Genomic DNA, 20,721 nt, shown 5'->3' with positions numbered 1-20,721 from the left:
CAGTAACCGGAATGAACCGCTTTTGTTTCGCTCTCGGACGTTTCGTGACGGAAATAACCAATCTTGCTTCCGTTCCCCACCAATCTATTTCGGGATTGTCCGTTCTTGTTTCCGTCACGACCGTTCTTGTGTGTCGAATAAACGTGTTGGTTTCCGTTATATCTGCTATTGCGACCGTAATTACTGTGTTGGTTTCGATGTGCCAAGTTTCAATTTTTTCCTTGGTGTAGTTTCAGAGATACAGAGGTCCAAATTTTCCCGTTTTTCCAATATGGCTGCCACACCACGTGACCTATGACATCATAATCATTAAAATATTCCACATGAGTAATCGCACCAATGGTGAAAATTTTGTCTCGATCCGACAAGCAGTTGCAGAGAAAAATACGAAAGTTCTGTGCGGACAAACAAACACAGACAAACAAACAAACAAACAAACAAACGGACCCAAATGTAATACCCTCTCCGAATCCTTTGGCGAGGGCAAAAATTAATTAAATAAATAGATCGGGAATAATTCCAATGTTTCAAACACACGCCATGTTAAGGTATATAATGCAGCTTAATACATCCTTCCACCACGGCATGGTATACTAATTACAAAACTGGAAGGGCACTCAGTAGAGCGCATACCTCCGCCCTGTAATGCCTGATCCAGGAGAACATATCTGCTCAAATACATTTTTGAAATGTCATGCTGTATATCGTTTTTGAGCCCTATCTCTCAATGGTGAAGAGTCACTTAAAAAATTATCAGATCCGGATCTTCACCAAAACTGAATCATTTCTTCCTTGCACACACCCAATGTGTCCACAAAGTTTCATCCGAATCCGTCCACAACGTTTTGAGATATCGTGCTATATATCGTTTTTGGCCCTTTCTCTCAATGGTGAAGAATCACTTAAAAAATTCTAGTACTCGGATCCAGATCTGGATCTTCACCAAAATCTAATCAGTTTGTCCTTGTCATACACCTAACCTGTCCACAAAATTTCATCCGGATCCATCCACAACTTTTTGAGATATCCTGTACAAAGGCAAACAAACAGACAGACAAAGAGGTGAAAACATAACCTCCTTCACCTTCGGTGGTGGAGGTAATAAATAAAAACAGTATCAATGAAGCAAGGCAAATATTAAATAAATCGTAATAATATCAACACAATTATAACAATTATATAATATAAAAATAATAGCAAACATATATAATCCCTGCACTGGCCCAAGCACATCTGAGCTTGATGAAAGGTAAGCAGATGTTCAAACAGTACATCAGGCAGTTATGCAACAAGGCTGTGAAGACCAATGAAAATTTGGTCCAATGGACTCGTCCGTCAAAACAACGTAATTTAATTTGGGGGTTGAGGGGAGGAGTGGGAATGAGATCATGTGGCATGCTCAGGTAAATCCCAAGGGTGCTAAAATAAAAAGAAGGGCAATACCCCTGGGCGCTCACCTGGTAGAATGATGAGGAATGATCCTGATGAGGAAGTGAATGTGGAACGGAATCAACAAAATATACCAATGAACAAATGTTGTCAAATGTTTGCAGTCCTAGAAGGGTCGCCACTCCGACAAAAGAAGTTAGGGCAGATATTTCATATTTGGCCATGATGCTGGCAATAGCTCGCTTACTCTTCTTGAAGGACACCATCGGATCTTTAACATCCACCAACTAATAATGCTAGCAGATGGAATGCCCAGTTTAACATCCATCCAAGGGACAGCACACACAATGATGAATCTCTCCGACTGTGAAACACCAGAATGACAGTTTTTATCTGCGTCGGGATTCAAACTCAGGGTAGACAGCTCAGAGGCGATTAGAGGCATGTGTACCTCTCGGCCATCCTGCCAGCCCTATCAACTCAGTTTTCATGAAATAACAACAGCAAACTGTTGTCACTAAAATAATATTTTATTCAAAAATATAAAGCACCCTTGAGTGTAAGAATAAGAAGGGGTTATTGTATCAAAATGCAACTAACCCCGAATGAAACGATGTTCAACAGGCATCCCACTGAAATCATTTGTAAGATCCTCAGCACCCACAATCACCAAACAAGCAAATTCCTTCTTTTACACTTGCGTTTACATGGACACGTATGAAGAGTGATCAAAAATGTCTGCCGCTTTAAAATTGAATGCAATTGGTGGAGCTTCTCTTGGCAGGTTTTTTTTTTTGTGAAGAAATTGTACCAGACTTTTGTTTTTTTCTCGCATATCATTATTTCAATCTCCAAATCAAACGATTTTAGCTCTTCCTTTTTAGTATGTACATTATGCTGGCTGTCCACTCAGGCGATTTGTCCGTGCAGATGTCCGCCAATGTATGAGCTCTTTGCAAATGTCAGGTGTTTTACATGGGAATTTCAAATGTGTTGACATCATTTCCTGCGCTTTTTTTTCATAAACTCTGCATTAAACATAAAGTTTAAGAACACACCTCAAACCCACTTTGTTTTTGATGCTTAGAGAAATAGACAATTATACTAAACCATTCAACCTATCCTGACTGGAATGGGGACAACAAAGGTGGGGCAACGGCCTCAGGTTAAATCACTGGCGATTCGCTCATAGAGTAACATGCCCAACTCAGTACCAATTGAAGACGATATTCAGACGAATTATTTGAGTCCGGGTGCATACATGATCATGAGGTGACCCCGATTAAGAGGTCACACTGGAGATCGCAAGGTGACCCCAAGAAGAATTGTGGGCGTAGTCACAAAAAATAAGGAGTTAAATGACCTGGGATTCACAAGGATGAATCGCCACCAGTGTATGGCCGGCTTTGGGTGACAGACTCACTGATCAAATATCAAATATCACATGTCAAAAAAGAACACACTGCGAAACTGGTTTCCAAGTGTACAGGAAAGTTTTACACTTAAAACAACAACAAAAATTAACAGCCATAAGTTCGGTTATGTACCTTGAATGACATGTTTTATCAATGCAAAGTTGACAAAGGTATGCTCACCACTGTAGGAGACAGAGTGAAGCTGATGCTGCCTGTCATCGAGCTTGCTCGGTTTAAGAGCTAATGCCCAAAATGTCAACTTAACTTTGCTTTCCATGGCAGTTAACATGCCATTGTCGACTTTCATGCTTTCATAAACACCTCTCATTTGAATGGTCCCCCTGATGCAGACTGACACTACCCTTGCCAAAAACTAGTACCTCCTCTGTACGTTGAAGCTCATCTTTCATATATTTTTTTGAGCTTTTGTCCATGTCAGACACCGCATTAATCCTGCCTTACCTCAAGCATCCTCGCCTTCTGACATAGTTATAAGCTGCCCTGACACTGACCTCTCTCTCTCTCTCAAATACAAGTATTATTATTATTATTTTCCCTCGAAAAGTCAGTGGTGGCACCTCCTCCCTCTCCCTCAAAAAGGCATTTCCTCCAGTCGTCGTATAACCAGCCCTGTGGCTCATCCCGCAACTCTGTTACATCACAAGTCCCTAAAATGCTTGTTCTTGCGATGTGGTCAGGATTAGCAATTTCTGCATTTTCTTCTGTGACCATCTTCTGAGAAAACTTCTCAGGGCTTTTTATGTGGGAGCCATTTATTCCATCTACCGCCTGAGTCGTTGACGACTTGGGAAGCGTCAATCCATCATCGAGTGCCAGAGACCTCAGTGGACTTATGATAAGACTGGTCGGCAGCTGGATCTGATGCTCGTTCTGCGATTGTGTTTCAGAGCACGAAGAGCTGGCAGTGTTTTCCAAAGAGGGATTCACAAAGTTGATGAGATCCTGCAACAAGAAAATGAACAAAAAGAAGAATGCCCACACGTGGAAAATTAACAGCATGTGCACAGGAATAAAACATGCTGCTTTATATTGTGGAAGCATAACAAAGTGGCTAATTCTCTGTACATAGCCTGGTGATTACACCCTTGCTTTTGAAAAGAGCACTTTCAAATCCCACTATTATTTCCGCATTAAACACTCCTGCCTGCCTGTCTCTCTCTGTCTCTGTCTGTCTGTCTGTCTGTCTGTCTGTCTGTCTGTCTCCATTGCTCATGTCAACACTTTACCCTCCTTTACTCCAGTGTATCCTCCTGCAACAAAACCCCAGCAAAATATATTTTATCCGTTGGACATCACATGGACAAAAGACAATTGCAAGTTGGTTAAAAAGTTCCACAAGAAATATCATGTTTACAAACCTGCATGCTTTCAAATACACACTTTCCATTCCAGAAACCATGAGGGTACAAATGGTTGACCTGCTTGGTGTTCCCATCAGAGCAAAGTGCTCATGATTCTGGGAACACAGGTTTATAATTGCATATGTGTTGATTTGTCAAGGTCTCCGATTGTGCTTACAATTCAATCAGGAGTGTACTTTATCATTCTGTCTAAGTGTGGAATGAAGCAGGAGTTAAGGGAAAAAGGGGGTGGGGGATGGTGTGGGGAAAATATACTCACCTGCACCTGTACATGCGGTGAATGATCTGCACCAGTTAGAATTGAGTCTGACTCTGATTCATGCAGATCTTCCCTGGAACTATAAGGTTTCTGAGAGTGATTACTGAAGTTTGCTCCTTCAATGTGGCAAGCAAGGTCTCGCTTCAGCTGTTCCACGGCACTCAGCATCCGAGCCTACAGAAAGCAACACACTTCAATATCAGCTTGATCCCTAACCCGAGCTCTTGTAAAAGGCACCGAGTGATAATGCCATATATTAATGGGCAATGACACCATATTGGTCACACTGCATCATAGAACGATCCTCAACTTGCACTCGGCTAACTTGCTTCCCCTAGATGCAGCATTAAATCACAGAGTCCACGCAATGAAGGAATGGAACATCATTATGGTGAGCTGCAGGCTCAGCAAATAAATAAACAAACAAAATTGGGAACAAAACTTGCAGCTCTGAACTTAGCTCACCTTATCCAGCCTGTGCTTGTTTTTCTGCAAGTGAAGCTCGCAAACACTGCCAACGATGCTGCCGCAATTATACAAAAGGAAAGTGGAGAGCAGGCATGCCAGAGAGAAGTGAGGAAGGGGAGAGATAGGAGGGAAAGAAGGGATTAAAAAAAACTTTATGTGTCGTGAGTATAACCCCCTTTTCAGATAATCATAATAATAATAATAATAATAATAATAATAATAATAGTAATAATATTAATAATAATGTAACTAAAACTGAGAGCAATTCTAATCCCATACCGACGTTTTCTCAGAAAATTGAGCCGAAATCCATTGTCAGCAGGAAAAAAATACATTGTTACTTTTTGTGGCCAATTCAGCATCAGCAGGCCAAATTACATATAGTAAGCGACTTCTTTTGTCAAATTTCAGTGTTTTGCGATTATGTACACATTTGACCAATAACTAGTTTACAGTTTTTAGAGCAGAAGCTTCAAAATAAAACTTCAATACCACCATGGGGTGCTTCGGTTGTCTGCCAAATTTCATGGTGGTCAGAATAGTAGTTCTCAAGAAGAATATCATTTTATGTTTGGGACAAAATCCATGATGGCAACCAATACAGGTCAAAAAAAAAAAAAATAATAATAATAATAATAAATCTGTTAGGATCAAGATCCAAGGGTATGCTCTACACTCTAGAATGTAAGACCCATTGCTTCCAGAGAAAATAAATAAAGATTAACTTTCACCCTTGAAAAGTCATGCGAATAAATTATTGAATATCAGCTGCTTTTTTGTCCATATCCTTTTCACACCTGTGTTGCAAGTAGAGCGACCTGCTTTGTGATACTTTAAAAGGTGGTGTATAATAGGAAATGCTGTTTGATAGGGCAATATGAATAAAATGGAAATGTTGAAAAAGGAAAAGTATTGAACATAGCTAGCGTTTAATCGATATGAGAAATGGGATTGAATGAGACTCACCATTATTATAAGGGAAGAAGAAGATTAAGGGGGAAGAGTTTTTGTTTCAATGTTAATTGAAACCGGCCCATCTATCCTCACCTTACTCAACTAAATCGTACTGTTTGCAGATTGGGCTGGATTTGTGGTATCCCCTACAGAACAAATGATGAAGGCTGGACGGACGCACACATGCAGGGATGCACGCAGGCAGGGACGGATGCAGAGACGGACGGATACAGGCATGCCGAGACTGAACTCCTTTTATATTATAGATGATAGATGCACAGTTTGGCACAGCTAGCTGTAACAGCTTTTTCAAAAGTCGTTTCACAAAAAAATAAAAATCAATCGGCAGAACTCTCATAAAAATAGGACCACTGGACCTGTAGCTTATCTGGGCCCTGGCCAAAAGTTGTAACACAAATTTGGTAGCATTCTGACTGGTGGGTCTGGAGAAGATGATATTCGAAGGAATTTACATGATGTTCGCAAAAATTTTAAAAAGGCCGCCATTTTGACACACTTCCGGTCACGTGATCGGCATTACCTTTGCAATTTAACATCCCTACCCTGGCCTCATGTTGTAACCAAAATTTGGGAGCATTCTGACTGGTAGGTCTGGAGAAGAAGGTGTTTGAAGGAATTTACGTAGTTTGCCATTTTGACCTACTTAAAGTCACATGACCAGAACGAGCTTTGCAATCCCCGTTACCAGTCAGGAGCGGAACCTTGCTGCAAAATCTCAGCCGGATCGGCCCAGCAGTTTGGCTGGAGAAGTCGAAATAGGAGACGGATGGACGGACAGATGGTGCATGATGACAATACCTTATCTGGAATTCCAATTCCAGAAAAGCTAATAATCCTAACAAAAACAATACACTTCCTGTCTGTCGGCTTGGAAGTCTAGAAATAATAATAATAAAAAGTAGTCCCATAAAGCCATATGACATAGCATGGGGCACTCACAATGAGTCATTGATGTATTTGCTCAGGCTAGAATCAATCCCAAACAGGTAAACACACCATCCATCCCAAGTGTGTGGAAACTTTCTGCCAAGCAGCCATGGGAATGAAACTCACAGCAGTGAAGACATTGCAACAAGACTTTACCCAACAGTCACTGAGCTACTCAATGGATTTTAATGAATATAATAACAGTATAAAAAAACTCGAAGGGCACTCGGTAGAGCGCATACCACTGCCAAGCAATGACTGGTCCAGTAGAACATATCGAGACCAATAAATAAATTATATATATATATATATATATATATATATATATATATATATATATATATATATATATATATATATATATATATATATAATGCCATATATCGATTTTGGCCCGAACCATCAATGGTGAAGAATCACTTTAAAAATTTAAAAATTCTCGTATCTGGATCTGGATTCGGATCTTCAATAAAATTTTATCAATTTGTTCTCATCATACAACCAACGTGTCCACAAAGTATCGTTCCAATCTGTCCATAAAATTTTGAGATATCATGCAATATATCGTTTTTGGCCCTATCTCTCGTCTCAATAATGAAGAATCACTTACAAAATTTGCGTATCCCGATTCAAATTCAGATCTTCACCAAAATCTAATCAGTTTGTCCTTGTCAAACACCCAACCTCTCAACCAAATTTAGTCTGAATCCATCCACAATTTTTTGAGGTTTCCTGCACACAAACAAATAGACAGACAGGGGTGAAAACATTACCTCTGCCCACTGAAGGTGGGTGGAGGTAACTCGAGGGGCACTAGGCAGAGCGCATAACTCCACCCAGATCTGGATTCAGACCTTCACCAAAATCAAATAAATTCTTCCTTGTCACACACCCAGCCTGTCCAAAACTTTTTGAGATATTGTTCTACAGTGGTGAGAAAAAGTTTGTGAACCCTATAGAATTTTCTGTGTTTCTGCATAAGTTTGATCTAAAATGTGATCAGATCTTCATTTAAGTCCTAATAACACTGAACAACAAATTTCAAAAATTTTTTTTTACTGGAGATGTGTAAAGTGATTAAGACTAATTTGGGTACGCTGATTTCAAAAATCATAACCGTTTTGCTGTATCACGTCAGGATTTTCAGGAACAGAAATATTCCCATTGCCTAGAAGTCAGGATTTCAATGAAATTTACATATGTCTTTAACATGTCTATTTCGTACAATTGTTGTTAACTTGTGTTATATTTCTTTCTTTCAGATAAAGATGAGTAGGCGTTCCTGTACCAATCATCCTGACAACTTCTGTTATGTCTGTGGTCGGTATACCAAAAAAGATCAACAGCGAAGTATATCTACAGCAGTGAAAATGAAGGCCGCCTACTTTCACTACTTCGGGTGTAAGGTGGGGGACCAAGAACAGAGCTGGGCACCACACATCTGCTGCACAAGCTGTCACACAACCTTGACTCAGTGGTTGGTGGGCAAGCGCACGAGCATGCCATTTGCGGTGCCCATGATATGGCGTGAGCCGCAGAATCATCATGATGATTGTTATTTCTGCTGCACAAGCATCGCCGGCTTCAACAAGAAGAATAAAGGTCACATCAAGTACGCTGACTGCGTCTCTGCTCGTAAACCTGTGCCTCATGATGACGAGAACCCCGTTCCAACACCTCCAGCTGATCAGAACATAGCTGTAAGCAGTGGTGAAGAGGATGGTGATGATGAACCTTTTGAACCCGACACTCAAGAATCACACCTTCTGAACCAGGGAGACTTAAATGATCTTGTAAGAGATCTCTCGCTGTCAAAGGCGAAGGCAGAGCTGCTTGGATCAAGGCTGCAGCAGTGGAATCTACTTGAACCGAACACCAAGATATCCTTGTTCAGAGCACGTCACAGAGACATGGCTGAGTTCTTTGAGATGGAAGACACGATGACATTCTGCAGTGACATCAACGGTCTGTTGAAAGAACTTGGGTGTGATCACGATCCTGCAGACTGGCGCCTCTTCATCGACTCGGGGAAGAACAGCTTGAAGGCTGTTTTGCTCCACAATGGCAACGAGAAACCATCAGTCCCACTGGCTCACGCGTTCGGCATGACAGAGACCTATGAGACTATGCGGCAGCTGCTTGATTCCATCAAGTACAATGACTTCAACTGGCACATCTGCGGAGACTTGAAAGTGGTGGCGCTGTTGTTAGGGCTGCAGTCAGGCTACACGAAATACATGTGCTTCCTTTGTCTCTGGGATAGCAGAGACGACAAGAATCACTGGACGAAGAAAGATTGGGAAGAGCGAAAAGAGCATGTACCTGGTCGACACAACGTGAAGCATGTCGCCCTTGTCGACCCAGCCAAGGTTTTCCTTCCACCACTCCACATAAAGCTCGGCTTGATGAAAAGTTTTGTACGGGCAATGGATCTGAATGGGCGTGGGTTCTCAAGGAAAAGTTTGGCAACACCTTGTCGGAGGCCAAGATCAAGGCTGGTGTCTTTGTTGGACCGCAAATCTGACAGATTATGAAGGACGAAACTTTTCCGACAACTCTAAACCCCAAAGAGCTGGCAGCGTGGAGGAGCTTCAAAGCTGTGACGGACAACTTCTTGGGGAACGAGCGCGCGGACAACTATGAAGAAATAGTGCAGCAGTTGCTGGAGTCCTTCAGGAAACTTGGCTCCAGGATGTCCCTGAAAATCCATTTCCTACACCAGCACCTGAACTTCTTCCCTGACAACTTGGGAGCAGTCTCGGACGAGCACGGCGAGCGATTCCACCAAGAGATTTCACTCATGGAGACGCGTTACCAAGGGCGGCACAACCCGAACATGATGGGCGATTTCTGCTGGTTCCTGCATCGTGAAACTGACACAGAGCAGCACAAACGCAAAGCCAAATGCCAAAAGCATTTTTAATTACATTCTAGTGGAGTTTTTCTGTAATTTCTATAATTTTGAAGCATTCATGATGAAATAAATGAATAAATGAATTTTTGTAAATTTCATTGAAATCCTGACTTCTAGGCAATGGGAATATTTCTGTTACTGAAAATCCTGACGTGATACAGCAAAACGGTTATGATTTTTGAAATCAGCGTACCCAAATTAGTCTAAATCACTTTACACATCTCCAGTAAAAAATTTTTGTTGTTCAGTGTAATAGATAAAGATAATCTGATTGAACAAATAGCACAAAAATCTACTTTTTCATTTTTTTATTGACCAAAATGATCCAATATTAAATTTCTTTGTCAGAAAAGGTATGTGAACCGCCAGGTTAATTAGCACGATAAAGGGAGTAATTCCAGGCATGTGTTTCAATCAATGGGATGGCAATCATGAGTGATTTTGGGTGGCCCTGCCATATATGAAAAACATTGTTTTTTGTTTGTTCGTGAAAAACTTTGTTCGTCACCGTCAGAGTCTGGTCTTCACCACACAGGTTTGTGGAAGCGTGTCATGCCCCAATCAAGAGAGATTTCTGAGGACCTCAGAAAAAGAGTTATCCCAATGCTCCTCAGTCGGGAAAGGGTTACAAATCCATTTCTAAAGATGTTGGGCTCTTCCAATCCACTGTCAGGCAGATAGTGTACAAATGCAGAAAATTCAACACCATTGTGACTCTTTCCAGGAGCAGTCGTCCAACGAAAATCACTCCAAGAGCAAGGTGGACAATAATCCAAGTCATAAAGAACCCCAGGGTAACGTCTAAGGATCTGCAAGGCCTCTCTTGCATTGGCTAATGTCAGTGTTGATGAGTCCACCATCAGGAAAACACTGAACAAGAATGGTGTGCTCGGGTTAATAGCAAGAAGGAAACCACTGCTCGCCAAGAAGAACATTGCTACCTGTCTCATGTTTTCCAAAGACCACCTGGATGATTCAGAAGGCTATTAGAAGAGTGTTTTGTGCACAGATGAGTCGAAACTGGAACTTTTTGGCTTAAAGGTCCCATGACACCAAAAAGTACTGAAATTGCATATATATATATATACACACATATATATATATATATATATATATATATATATATATATATATATATATATATATATATACATACACATATATATATATATATATATATATATATATATATATATATATATATATATATATATGTCCTATAGGAGTTTTTCATCGTGATTTCAGATCTGACAATGTTTTTTCACAATACTCGTTCTGTAAAATGTAAAATTAAAAAAAAAACCTCTTCGGGAACGCCCCTAAAAATTCTACTGAAAGGGGCGTAATCCACATGACGTCAACTGCAGGACGACAAAGGCTGCACGCAAATTACTCGGGTTGGTGGTCTATGTGATTCTATTGGCTTTCTGTGCGTTTCCACATTCGATTGGTCGACTCAAACGCTTCGTTCATTTCTGTTTATGAAAAAAATCAAACATTTGGTTTTGAATAATGGATGACACGGACTTTGATTTGTCTGGTAGCGACAGTGAGTGTGAGAGAAATGAAGGATTTTGGTCTGAATCACATGGAGAATTGACGGATAACGTAGTCGCGGGAAGTAAAGTTCAGGCAGCTGGAAATGGAATACAGCCTTACCAGTTCGAGCCCGAAGCAGGGCAAGCAGAGGAAACTGACGATGAAATTCCCGGAGTTCATGATGATCGGGAGGACATCGAAGGAAGACTTGGCAATAACAACTGGTTAGACTAAATCCTATTCGTAATTCAATAATGTAAATTCGACTTGCATACTGCTCGATATCAGAAATATTTTAGTGAGGTGACGTGACCAGCGCAGCAGACCTGTTTCTCCGCGGCGAATGAATCACAAGCAAGGCCAGCCCATGCCATCGGCCATATCTCTCCACGCATAAAACGAAGCAATCTCGCTGTCCGGATACGATGAAAACTTGTGTGCAGAACACACCTTGTGACACAATTGTCTAGAGTAGTCCGATAAATCTGACGTTCTGTTGCATTTTTATTTATTTTATTCCTACTGTCATCATGTAGCACCAGCAGAAAACAATGAAGAAAAGAGAATTATAAAAGAAAGCTACAGCACGTAAGATTTATCAGACAAGTCGGACGGACGACGGATTTATCGGACTAGTCTAAACTCTAGAGTTGACAAGTAACTTGTATTAGCATGCACACAATGTATAAGTCAATGCGCAAGAGTCCCGAGGCTATGAGGCCGTGTAATAGGACAGATAAAATTGTCTTTCATAGTTGTGCCAACATATTTTTCCCTGTTCATATGTTACAACATTTTGGCTAAATGTAAATGAATAGCAAGCCAATGGAAGCAGTACCTTCACTTTAGAATAAACCCATGTATGTTAAGTGCAGCCATACCTGGCTTGCATGTATGTGGAATCGTACCTATCCCAGCAGGCTGGTTTCAACGAACAATTCAATAAGCTGCAAAATGTGGGTGCAGGTTTTTCACATTGTTTGATTTTAAAATTATCTCCTTGCACCTTGAAATGATGCAAATTAATCTTTTGCATTTTACTTGTATGTCCCTGTAAGTTTCTTTTTAATGGAAAGGTTCAACAGTCACATTTAATATTTTGTGGACATGGTATAGCCCTTTATTGTGCGTACATGTATTGGATTTGTACACGACTACGACAAGTTAGTAGAGGGATAAATAATTGCCTCGTGATTGTTGTGCGACGGCTCGTGAGACAGCTCAGAAGCAGAATTTCTTTTCCGCAAAACAATCACAGGAATTAAGACGATCAGCGAGATAGCAAACACGTGCACAATGCATTTGTACGTACTTTATACGGCGCGCGACATCTCGTCAATCCACTCTGTGCGAGTTTCTGCAGATGACGTGAAGGCTGCGGTTCACTGAAGTCAACTTTTTTAAGGGGCGGGGCATAGCAAGTTGTGAAAAGCACCAGAAATGTTCGAAATATTGGTCTAATTATCCCATTTTTTATTTTTAAAAAGAAACATGGGTGATTTCTTCACTCGGAAGGTCAAGTTAATGCATAAATAACAAGAAAGTTTTGAGTGTCATGGGACCTTTAAATGATAAACATTATGTTTGGTGAAAATCAAACACAGCATTCCAATATAAGAACCTCATCCCAATCGTGAAGCATGGTAGTGGGAGTATCATGGTTTGGGGCTGCTTTCCTGCCTCAGGACCCGGATGGCTTGCCATCATTGACAGACCCATGGATTCTGGATTGTACCAGCAAATTCTACAGGAGAATGTCAGGGACATCTGTCCATGAGCTGAAGCTTTACAGAAAGTGGGTCATGCAGCAAGACAATGATCCTAAAAACACAAGTAAATCTACAACAGAATGGTTGAAAAAGAAGAGATTTTGTGTTTTGGTATGGCCAAGTCAAAGTCCAGACCTTAACCCAATTGAAATGTTGTGGCAGAACCTGAAGTGAGAAGTTCATGCAAGAGAGCTCACAAAGTGCACAAAAACAAATGGGTTGAAGCAGTTCTGTAAGGAGTAATGGCCCAAAATGCCTCCAAGCCGTAGTGCAGGACGAATCAAGAGTTACAGGAAACGTTTGGTTGAAGTTATTGCTGCTCAAGGGGGTGTCACCAGTTACTGAATGTAAAGGTTCACATACTCTTTCTGACAAAGAAAGAATGTAAAGGTTCACATACTCTTTCTGACCCACCTTTGGTGGGTGGAGGTAAATATCTTTACTTTTTTATTTGTTTATCTTTTGTCTTTATAACCCCTTCTTTTCCATGTTGTAGCATGCACGAGCGACAGTATAAATAACCTCCAAGATAAGTTTCACACAATCAATGCAATGAAAAAGTAAAGTGCAAGCCTCTCTCACCTGTCCGAAAACAGGCCGAGAGTGAGAACCTCCTGGGAGATGTCCTTCACAAACTGCATGTACTTCAGTTCCTCGGCTCTATGTCATAAGCACACAGTTAAAATATCTTATTATAAATGTGTTAATTGGCCTATGGCACTCACTCCACCAAAAGACATTATACGAATGATAATTAATTTCTCTTTTCAATACCAAGCTCCAAAGGAAATGAAATGGGGCAATTAAGGTGGAAAAGTAAATTAAAGAGAAACGTATACTATAAGTCCGGTGGGTGAGAACTCCTGGACCCCTTAACCTCGACGAGTCTGTGAATCACTGTAGGTTATAGCATGGTCAAGACACGATGAGTCTCCATCGACCGAGGTATCTTCTGCAATATCACAGGTGAAACAGACAAAATGCAATGAAACATTTTACCTCCCATCAGCTTCTCACCCTCCCAAGTCAAATTGATGATGGAATGCCGCTCCCTACATGCATGGGGGAATGCTCCTCCATCAGTCATTGGTGTTCTGGATCGTGTCCAAGACAAGACTGTCTGACTGATTAACGTTCCTACTTTGTCCAGCAATCTCCAAACTTTGGTGTACCATCGAGCAGTCTCTTCCCTGTGTCTCTCCTACTGTGACTACCATAGTCAGCACTGAATTTGGTTTAGCACTGAACAACTGATGGTTACATTTAATCATGAAATAAACTATCAAAGGCCCTCTTGCAAAGTACTTTTTCAGTAAAATACCAATCATTGAAAACACTTTTGCAATTAGTGCATCCAAGATGTTTAATGGCATACCTCCAGATGGCACTGCCAAGGAAGCTTCAAGCAAATGGACAAATGATCGAAAAATGGGCAAAATAAGTGAGTAATCGATTTATGTGTTTAGGTTCAAATCCCGTTTATTAAGTGTTTATTGACTACGAATGTAGTATATTTTATGTAAAAGTTTATGTAAAAGTACACCATCACCAAATGCCCTTATTCTGTAAAGAACATCTGTACAAGCTACTCTGAGTCTAAGATGCTGTTCAAATGAAACAATAAAAACTAGAACGGGCACTCATAGAGCGCATACCTTCGCCGCCACTACTTTTTTTGTTCTTGGTATGAGTGTGGGGAACTGGTTTCATATGGATGGTCTTATGACAAACCACATATCTATAATGTCATGACCCCCCCCCCCGACTTTCGGGGGCTACGGACTAAACAACAATCAACTCACGTTGTTTTGGCGAGTCTTCACTCGCAAGCTCGGTGAATACAACGTTTCAACAAGAGAAGGTAATCTCGTTTGATGCTGGTTTCATGCAAATCGAATAAGAATTGACTGAGTTATGCCGAAAACCGCATATTTTTCAAGGGCGTGACCCCCCTCCCCCGACATTTTACCCCAACCGGTGACATGTGTTATGACGTCATTGTGTCACAAGATTGGGCATTAAATTCTGAACATTTTGGTGCTGGGTTCATGTAAAGCGGACAAGAATTGACCGCGTTATGACAAAAACCGCATATTTTTCAAGGTCGTGACCCCCCTGACCTTTGACCCCAAACCGGTAACAAGAGTATGGGCGTCATTGTGTCATATTGCATATCACAAGGTGAGGCGTTGAATTCTGAACATTTTGGCGTTAGTTGCATGCAAATTGAATAAAAATTTACCGTGTTATCGTAAAAAGACGATTTTGACCTTTTCGTGAGCTTGACCTTGACCTTTGACCCGAACGATCCCAAAATCTAATCGAATGCTTCCTGGCTAATAACCAATCATCCCACCAAATTTCATACAATTCGGTTTAATACTTTTGAGTTATACGAATCACAAGATTATAAATAAATAAATAAATAAATAAATAAATACACGCCGACCAAAACATAACCTTTCGCAGAATGCGAAGGTAACAAAGCAAATATAATTAGATCAAAATTTTAGATGAGCAAAACTTGAGCATCTTAAACAGACATAATACATCACCAGTACAAATGATTGTCAATGCATTTATGAATCAGGGAGTAGACAGCAGCAGCTTATGCTCTTAAGTAGGTAGACATAATAGAACAAAGTTGAGATCATGCAGAAAGAGGTCCTGGCTAGAGATTGTAATGCAAGCAGGCTGCAGACAGACCATGGTTACTTACTCTGCTTCAACTTGTTCTCTCAGTTCTGAATTGCATCCATATCTGCAGACAAGGTAAGGACATGCACAAATACTCATACAACTGTGATTTTCTGGGCAAATTGCCATTTACAAATAAGTAATCCACAAGCTAATTACTACTCTGCCAATAAAAGGTACAATTAGAACAAAGTAAGGCTTGCAAGATCAGTCTGACAGGATAGCTCAGATGTAACACACTTACCTTTGAGCTCCCTCATCAAGGCTCAATTGTTGACACAACTATAATCTAAGTCTGATGCTTTGCAGCCAGATTGTTTCAGTAAAAAGTGTGCCTTCCATCTAATGAATAACGCTTTAAAAGTTAAAAGCCACTTCTTCTTTTGCATAATGTGTTTCAAGGAATGAAGTATATTTAACAACTAGCAGAGCCTACCTATCACTTCGCTGATGGACCAATGAGTCGTATTTGCCAAAACTTTTGGGTGAGAAGGAAAAGGAAAGGAAGACAAATTTACCCGTGTATGGAGTGCTTTAACCCCTCACCCTCACCCCAACAACTCTGCCCCCCCACTCCCCATCCTCACATCCCGCTCCCCCCCTACTTTGCGCCCCGTTCATCCTGATGTCCCTTCCAGCTCTAAATGGCTCGCATACGATGACAGGCTTTTACAGGGCCCTCCAGGTTTTTTTTGGGGGGGGGGGGTGTAGAAAGGAAGGGGGAACAAATTTAGAGAATTTATGACCCCTTCTCGCCCCCCCTCCCCCCAAATCCCTGCGTGAGGCCGTGGCCACATAGCCTGTGTTACCCTCCACACGAAGTTGTATTTGTACCATGAGTTTGGAGTTTGTGACTTAAAAGATGTGCAATAGGAGCAAAGATAGATAGAGATAGAGAGATAGAGAGATAGAGAGATAGAGAGATAGAGAGATAGAGAGATAGAGAGATAGAGAGATAGAGAGAGAGAGAGAGAGAGAGAGAGAGAGAAAGAGAGAGGGAAAGAGAGAGAGAGGGAGAGAGAGAGAGAGATAGAGAGATAGAGAGATAGAGAGATAGAGAGAATATGAGGCGTTTTTAGCAGCGTTTCGTGTAGCGAACGCTGCTCTAAGAGAGCTCGGCATTGTTGTTGTTGTTGTTGTTGTTGTTCTTCTTCTGAAGACAAAACCTTTCTATTAGGACTCGGCTCCTTTATGTACACGATCCGGATCTCCTTAAATACTAAGCACTTGTACACATCCTCGCATTGAGTGTGCCTTTTGAGAGCGTCTATCATGAACTTTTAAATATATTCGGACATTTGCTTTGAAGTTTCGAAAAGTTCACGTTACTTTTTAAAGATTATTTCATTTAATATATTGTAATTTCGTAAATACATTATTTATTTCGGAAATACACGATATTTCGTAAATACACGATGACGGGTCTCGCTATTGGCTTAATCAAGGCATGTGACGAAATATCGGAAGTTGTTTTTTTTTTTTGTTTTGTTTTTTTTTAGCCGACAAAACCTTTAGGACGCTGCTCTTGGACACATTTGTCCTTGTTATGTATAGATTTGCTTCTACTAATTTTACAGGAATTTTTATTGTTTTGAGTCAAGTTATCATGTTGCACATGCACACATATATTGATACACACATATATATATATATATATATATATATATATATATATATATATATATATATATATATATATATATATATATATATATATGCGATGAGCATCCTCTGGCTGTTATGCTGAGCATCAGCCGCAGATTATGTCTCACACAGTAAAACCGCATAATCTGCAAAGAACAAAAGCCTGTTTGCCACCCAGACGATTGTTACCACCAATGCAAACCAAATAACCAGAAGGCAAGTGCCATCAGGTGGAGATGTAGGCCAAAATGTGTGGAGAATAACGAAGCGCTCCCACCCAATCTCAAATAGACGCGAGTCCCGTACATGTGGAGACCAAAGCGTCGCCTCCAATCCGGAGGCTTCAGCCCGGCCACTCATGTCATGAGACAGAGATTTAAGATCAACATTGGTTAAACATCAAACGGAGCTGCCTATCTGCACATGTACAGGACTCGCATCCATTTGGGATTGGGGTGGGAGCACTTTGTCACGCTCCACACATTTTGGCCTACATCTCTACCCGATGGCACTTGCCTTCTGGTTTTTTGGTTTGCATTTGCAGAAACTCTTGTCTGGATGGCAAACAGGCTTTTGGGCTTTTATTTGCTGAGCATGATAGGCCGGGGGCCAGTGGGACCTACCTTGCACCCCCCTGCGACAATTTTTCACTGATACCACAGTGTACATATATATCACAAGTATCAGAAAAAAGATGCTCCCAGAAAAATAACTCATTTGCACTATGCTTTATTAAGCTGTTTCCATGGCAACCAATCAAAAATAGACGAATCACACAAAGATCGGCAAAATGTGAATATCTCTGTCAAATATAAACATAAAATCACAAAATTGGTGTCAAATTAAAGCTTATACATTTACATATGAAAATATATTTTGTTTATGCTAATTAGCTCATTTGCATATTAATTAATTTGACTTAAAGACAATAATTCCCACAAAAATGCAAGAATTTCCATTTTCTTTCCTTGTAATTATCACACGTCAGTTTTTTGTCAAAAAAACATTACTTAAGTGTTGCCAGATAGAAGCCAGGTTGGCAAAAAAATATTAAAATTTATGAATTTTTTTAAGTAGGCTAATTAGCATAAAATACAAAGCACAATGAATCGTTCGAAAATCATGCGAAATCAGATTAATCAATAGAATTAATTACCTGGGCCTGATATAATACATAACTGTGACTTATGATGTCTGTTGGTGTTTAAGGGAATCATAACTATTTTTTGTTTGAGTAAAAGTAGTGGAAATAATTTTAAATGCATTGAAATGCTAATTAGGATCCGCCATTATGGAAATTCTCATTTTCGTAAATATCTCAACTTCTGGTGCATGGAAATTTGTAAATGAGGAATCCACACATATGTTTGGAGGGTCAAGGAATGAAGTGAACATATTTCCTTTGTTGTCAGAGATGTAGAATAATGTTTGGATAGCTTAATTACATGCAAAAATGGAAACGGCTTAATAAAGCATAGTGCAAATGAGTTCTTTTTCTGATACTTGGGATATATATGAACACTGTGGTATCAGTGAAAAATTGTCGCGGGGGGGGGGGGGAGGTGCAAGGTAGGTCCCACTGGCCCCCGGCCTATGAGGTTTTACCGTGTGAGACATAATCTGCAGCCGATGCTCACCATTACAGTCAGTGGGTGCTAATAGTATTTAAACGATGACTGTGGTCATCATTGGATAGATATTTATATGGTGTACCACCCTGATAAGGGCAAATAAGTCCAAAATCTGGATAGGTGGCTCCATTTGATGTTTAACCGATGATGACCTTAAATCTCTGTCTTTTGACATGAGTGGCTCGGCTGAAGCTGCTGGGTTGGAGGTGACGCTTTGTTCTGCACATGTATGGGACTCGCATCCATTTGAGATCAGGTGGGAGCGCTTTGTCATGCTCCACACATTTTGGCCATTTTCAGTTCCTTCAGGAAATATTCTCACCCCTCAACTTTTTTTCACATTTTGGTGTGTTACAGCCTGAATTTAAAATACATTACATGAAAAATTTTTGTTACCAATCTGCACATAATACCCCATAATGACAAAGTAAAAACATGTTTTTAGAAATTTTTACAAATTGATTGAAAATGAAAAGCTGTTATGTCTTGCATCAATAAGTATTCAAACCCTTTGCTATGACACTCCAAATTGAGTTCAGGTGAATCCAATTTATTTTGGTCATCCTTGAGATGTCTCGACAAGTTAATTGGAGTTCCCTTGTGGCCAATTCATTTTATGAGACATGATTTAGAAAGAAACACACCTTTCTATACAAGGTCCCACAGATGACAGTGCATGACAGAACAAAAACTCTACCATGAAGTCCAAGGAAATGTTCATAGAACTCCGAGATAGAATTGTGAGGAGGCATAGATCTGGGGAAGGATATAAAACAATTTCTAGAGTGTTGAAAGTTCTCAAGAACACAGTGAGCTCCATGATTAAGAAATGGAAAGAATATGGAACTACCTAGACTTTTCCTCGAGCTGCCCGTCCGACCAAACTCAGCAACTGAGAAAGATGGACCAGTAAGGTGAAAAATAATCCAATGACCACTCTGACCAAACTACAGAGTTCCTTGGCTGAGATGGGAGAACCTGCCGGAAGGACAACAATCTCTGCAGCACTTCAGACATCTAGGCTTGATGGGAAAGTGGCCAGATGGAAGCAACTTCTGAGAAAAAGGCACATGACAACATGCCTGGAGTTTGTAAAAAGGCACGTGAAAGACTGAGAGCATGAGAAAATGATTCTGTGGTCTGATGAGACGAAAATTGAATTATTTGGCTTGAATTCAAAGTGCTACGGCTGGTAGAAATCAAGCAGAGCTCATCACCCAACTCACACCATCACGACTGTGAAGCATGGTGGTGGTAGTATCATGCTATGGGCATGCTTTTCAGCGGCAGGGACTGGGATACTTGTAAGGATATTGGGAACAATGAATGGAGCCAAATACAGGCAAATCCGAAAGGAAAACCTGCTTCAGTGTGCAAAAGACCTGAGACTGCGTCAAAGATTTACGTTCCAACAGGACAATGACCCTCAACATACAGACAAAGCAACACTGGAATGGCTCTGGAATAAGAACGTGAAAGTCCTTGAGTAGCCCAGCCAAAGTCCAGACTTCAATCCCATTGAGAATCTCTGGAAAGACTTGAAGATTGCTGTTCACTGACACTCACCATCCAACTTGAGAGAGCTTGAGCAAATCTGCAAGGAAGAATGGGAGAAAATCCCCAAATCCAGATGTGAAAAGCTGATACAGACACACACAAGATTTGAAGCTGTAATCACTGCCAAAGGTGCTTCTGCAAAGTATCAGCTCAGG

General features: G+C 40.6%; 1 protein-coding gene across 6 annotated transcripts in view; it reads right to left on the bottom strand.

Moving 5' to 3' along the window:
- Nucleotides 1-1,898: 1,898 nt before the first annotated feature.
- The window catches only part of SPATA7 (spermatogenesis associated 7), a 139,118-nt gene continuing 120,295 nt past the window's right edge, over nucleotides 1,899-20,721 (bottom strand). For 5 of the 6 annotated variants that reach the window (XM_085894740.1, XM_085894743.1, XM_085894742.1 and 2 more), the window contains 5 exons: nucleotides 15,757-15,798; nucleotides 13,620-13,697; nucleotides 4,911-4,968; nucleotides 4,446-4,619; nucleotides 1,899-3,767 (listed from right to left, as the gene is read on the bottom strand). In XM_085894740.1, the coding sequence (XP_085750866.1) occupies nucleotides 3,330-3,767; nucleotides 4,446-4,619; nucleotides 4,911-4,968; nucleotides 13,620-13,697; nucleotides 15,757-15,798 (790 nt within the window). In that variant the 3' untranslated portion in view covers nucleotides 1,899-3,329. The remainder of the gene's footprint in view (nucleotides 3,768-4,445; nucleotides 4,620-4,910; nucleotides 4,969-13,619; nucleotides 13,698-15,756; nucleotides 15,799-20,721) is intronic. The other variant, XM_085894744.1, reaches the window with a different exon arrangement.

The sequence above is a fragment of the Eptatretus burgeri genome, chromosome 9 (genome assembly GCF_056783735.1).
Source record: "Eptatretus burgeri isolate ZD-2024b chromosome 9, Ebu_testis_v1, whole genome shotgun sequence".
Lineage (NCBI taxonomy): Eukaryota > Metazoa > Chordata > Myxini > Myxiniformes > Myxinidae > Eptatretus > Eptatretus burgeri.
Note: the sequence above shows the minus strand (reverse complement) of the source record. Positions and strands in the feature narration are given on the sequence as shown.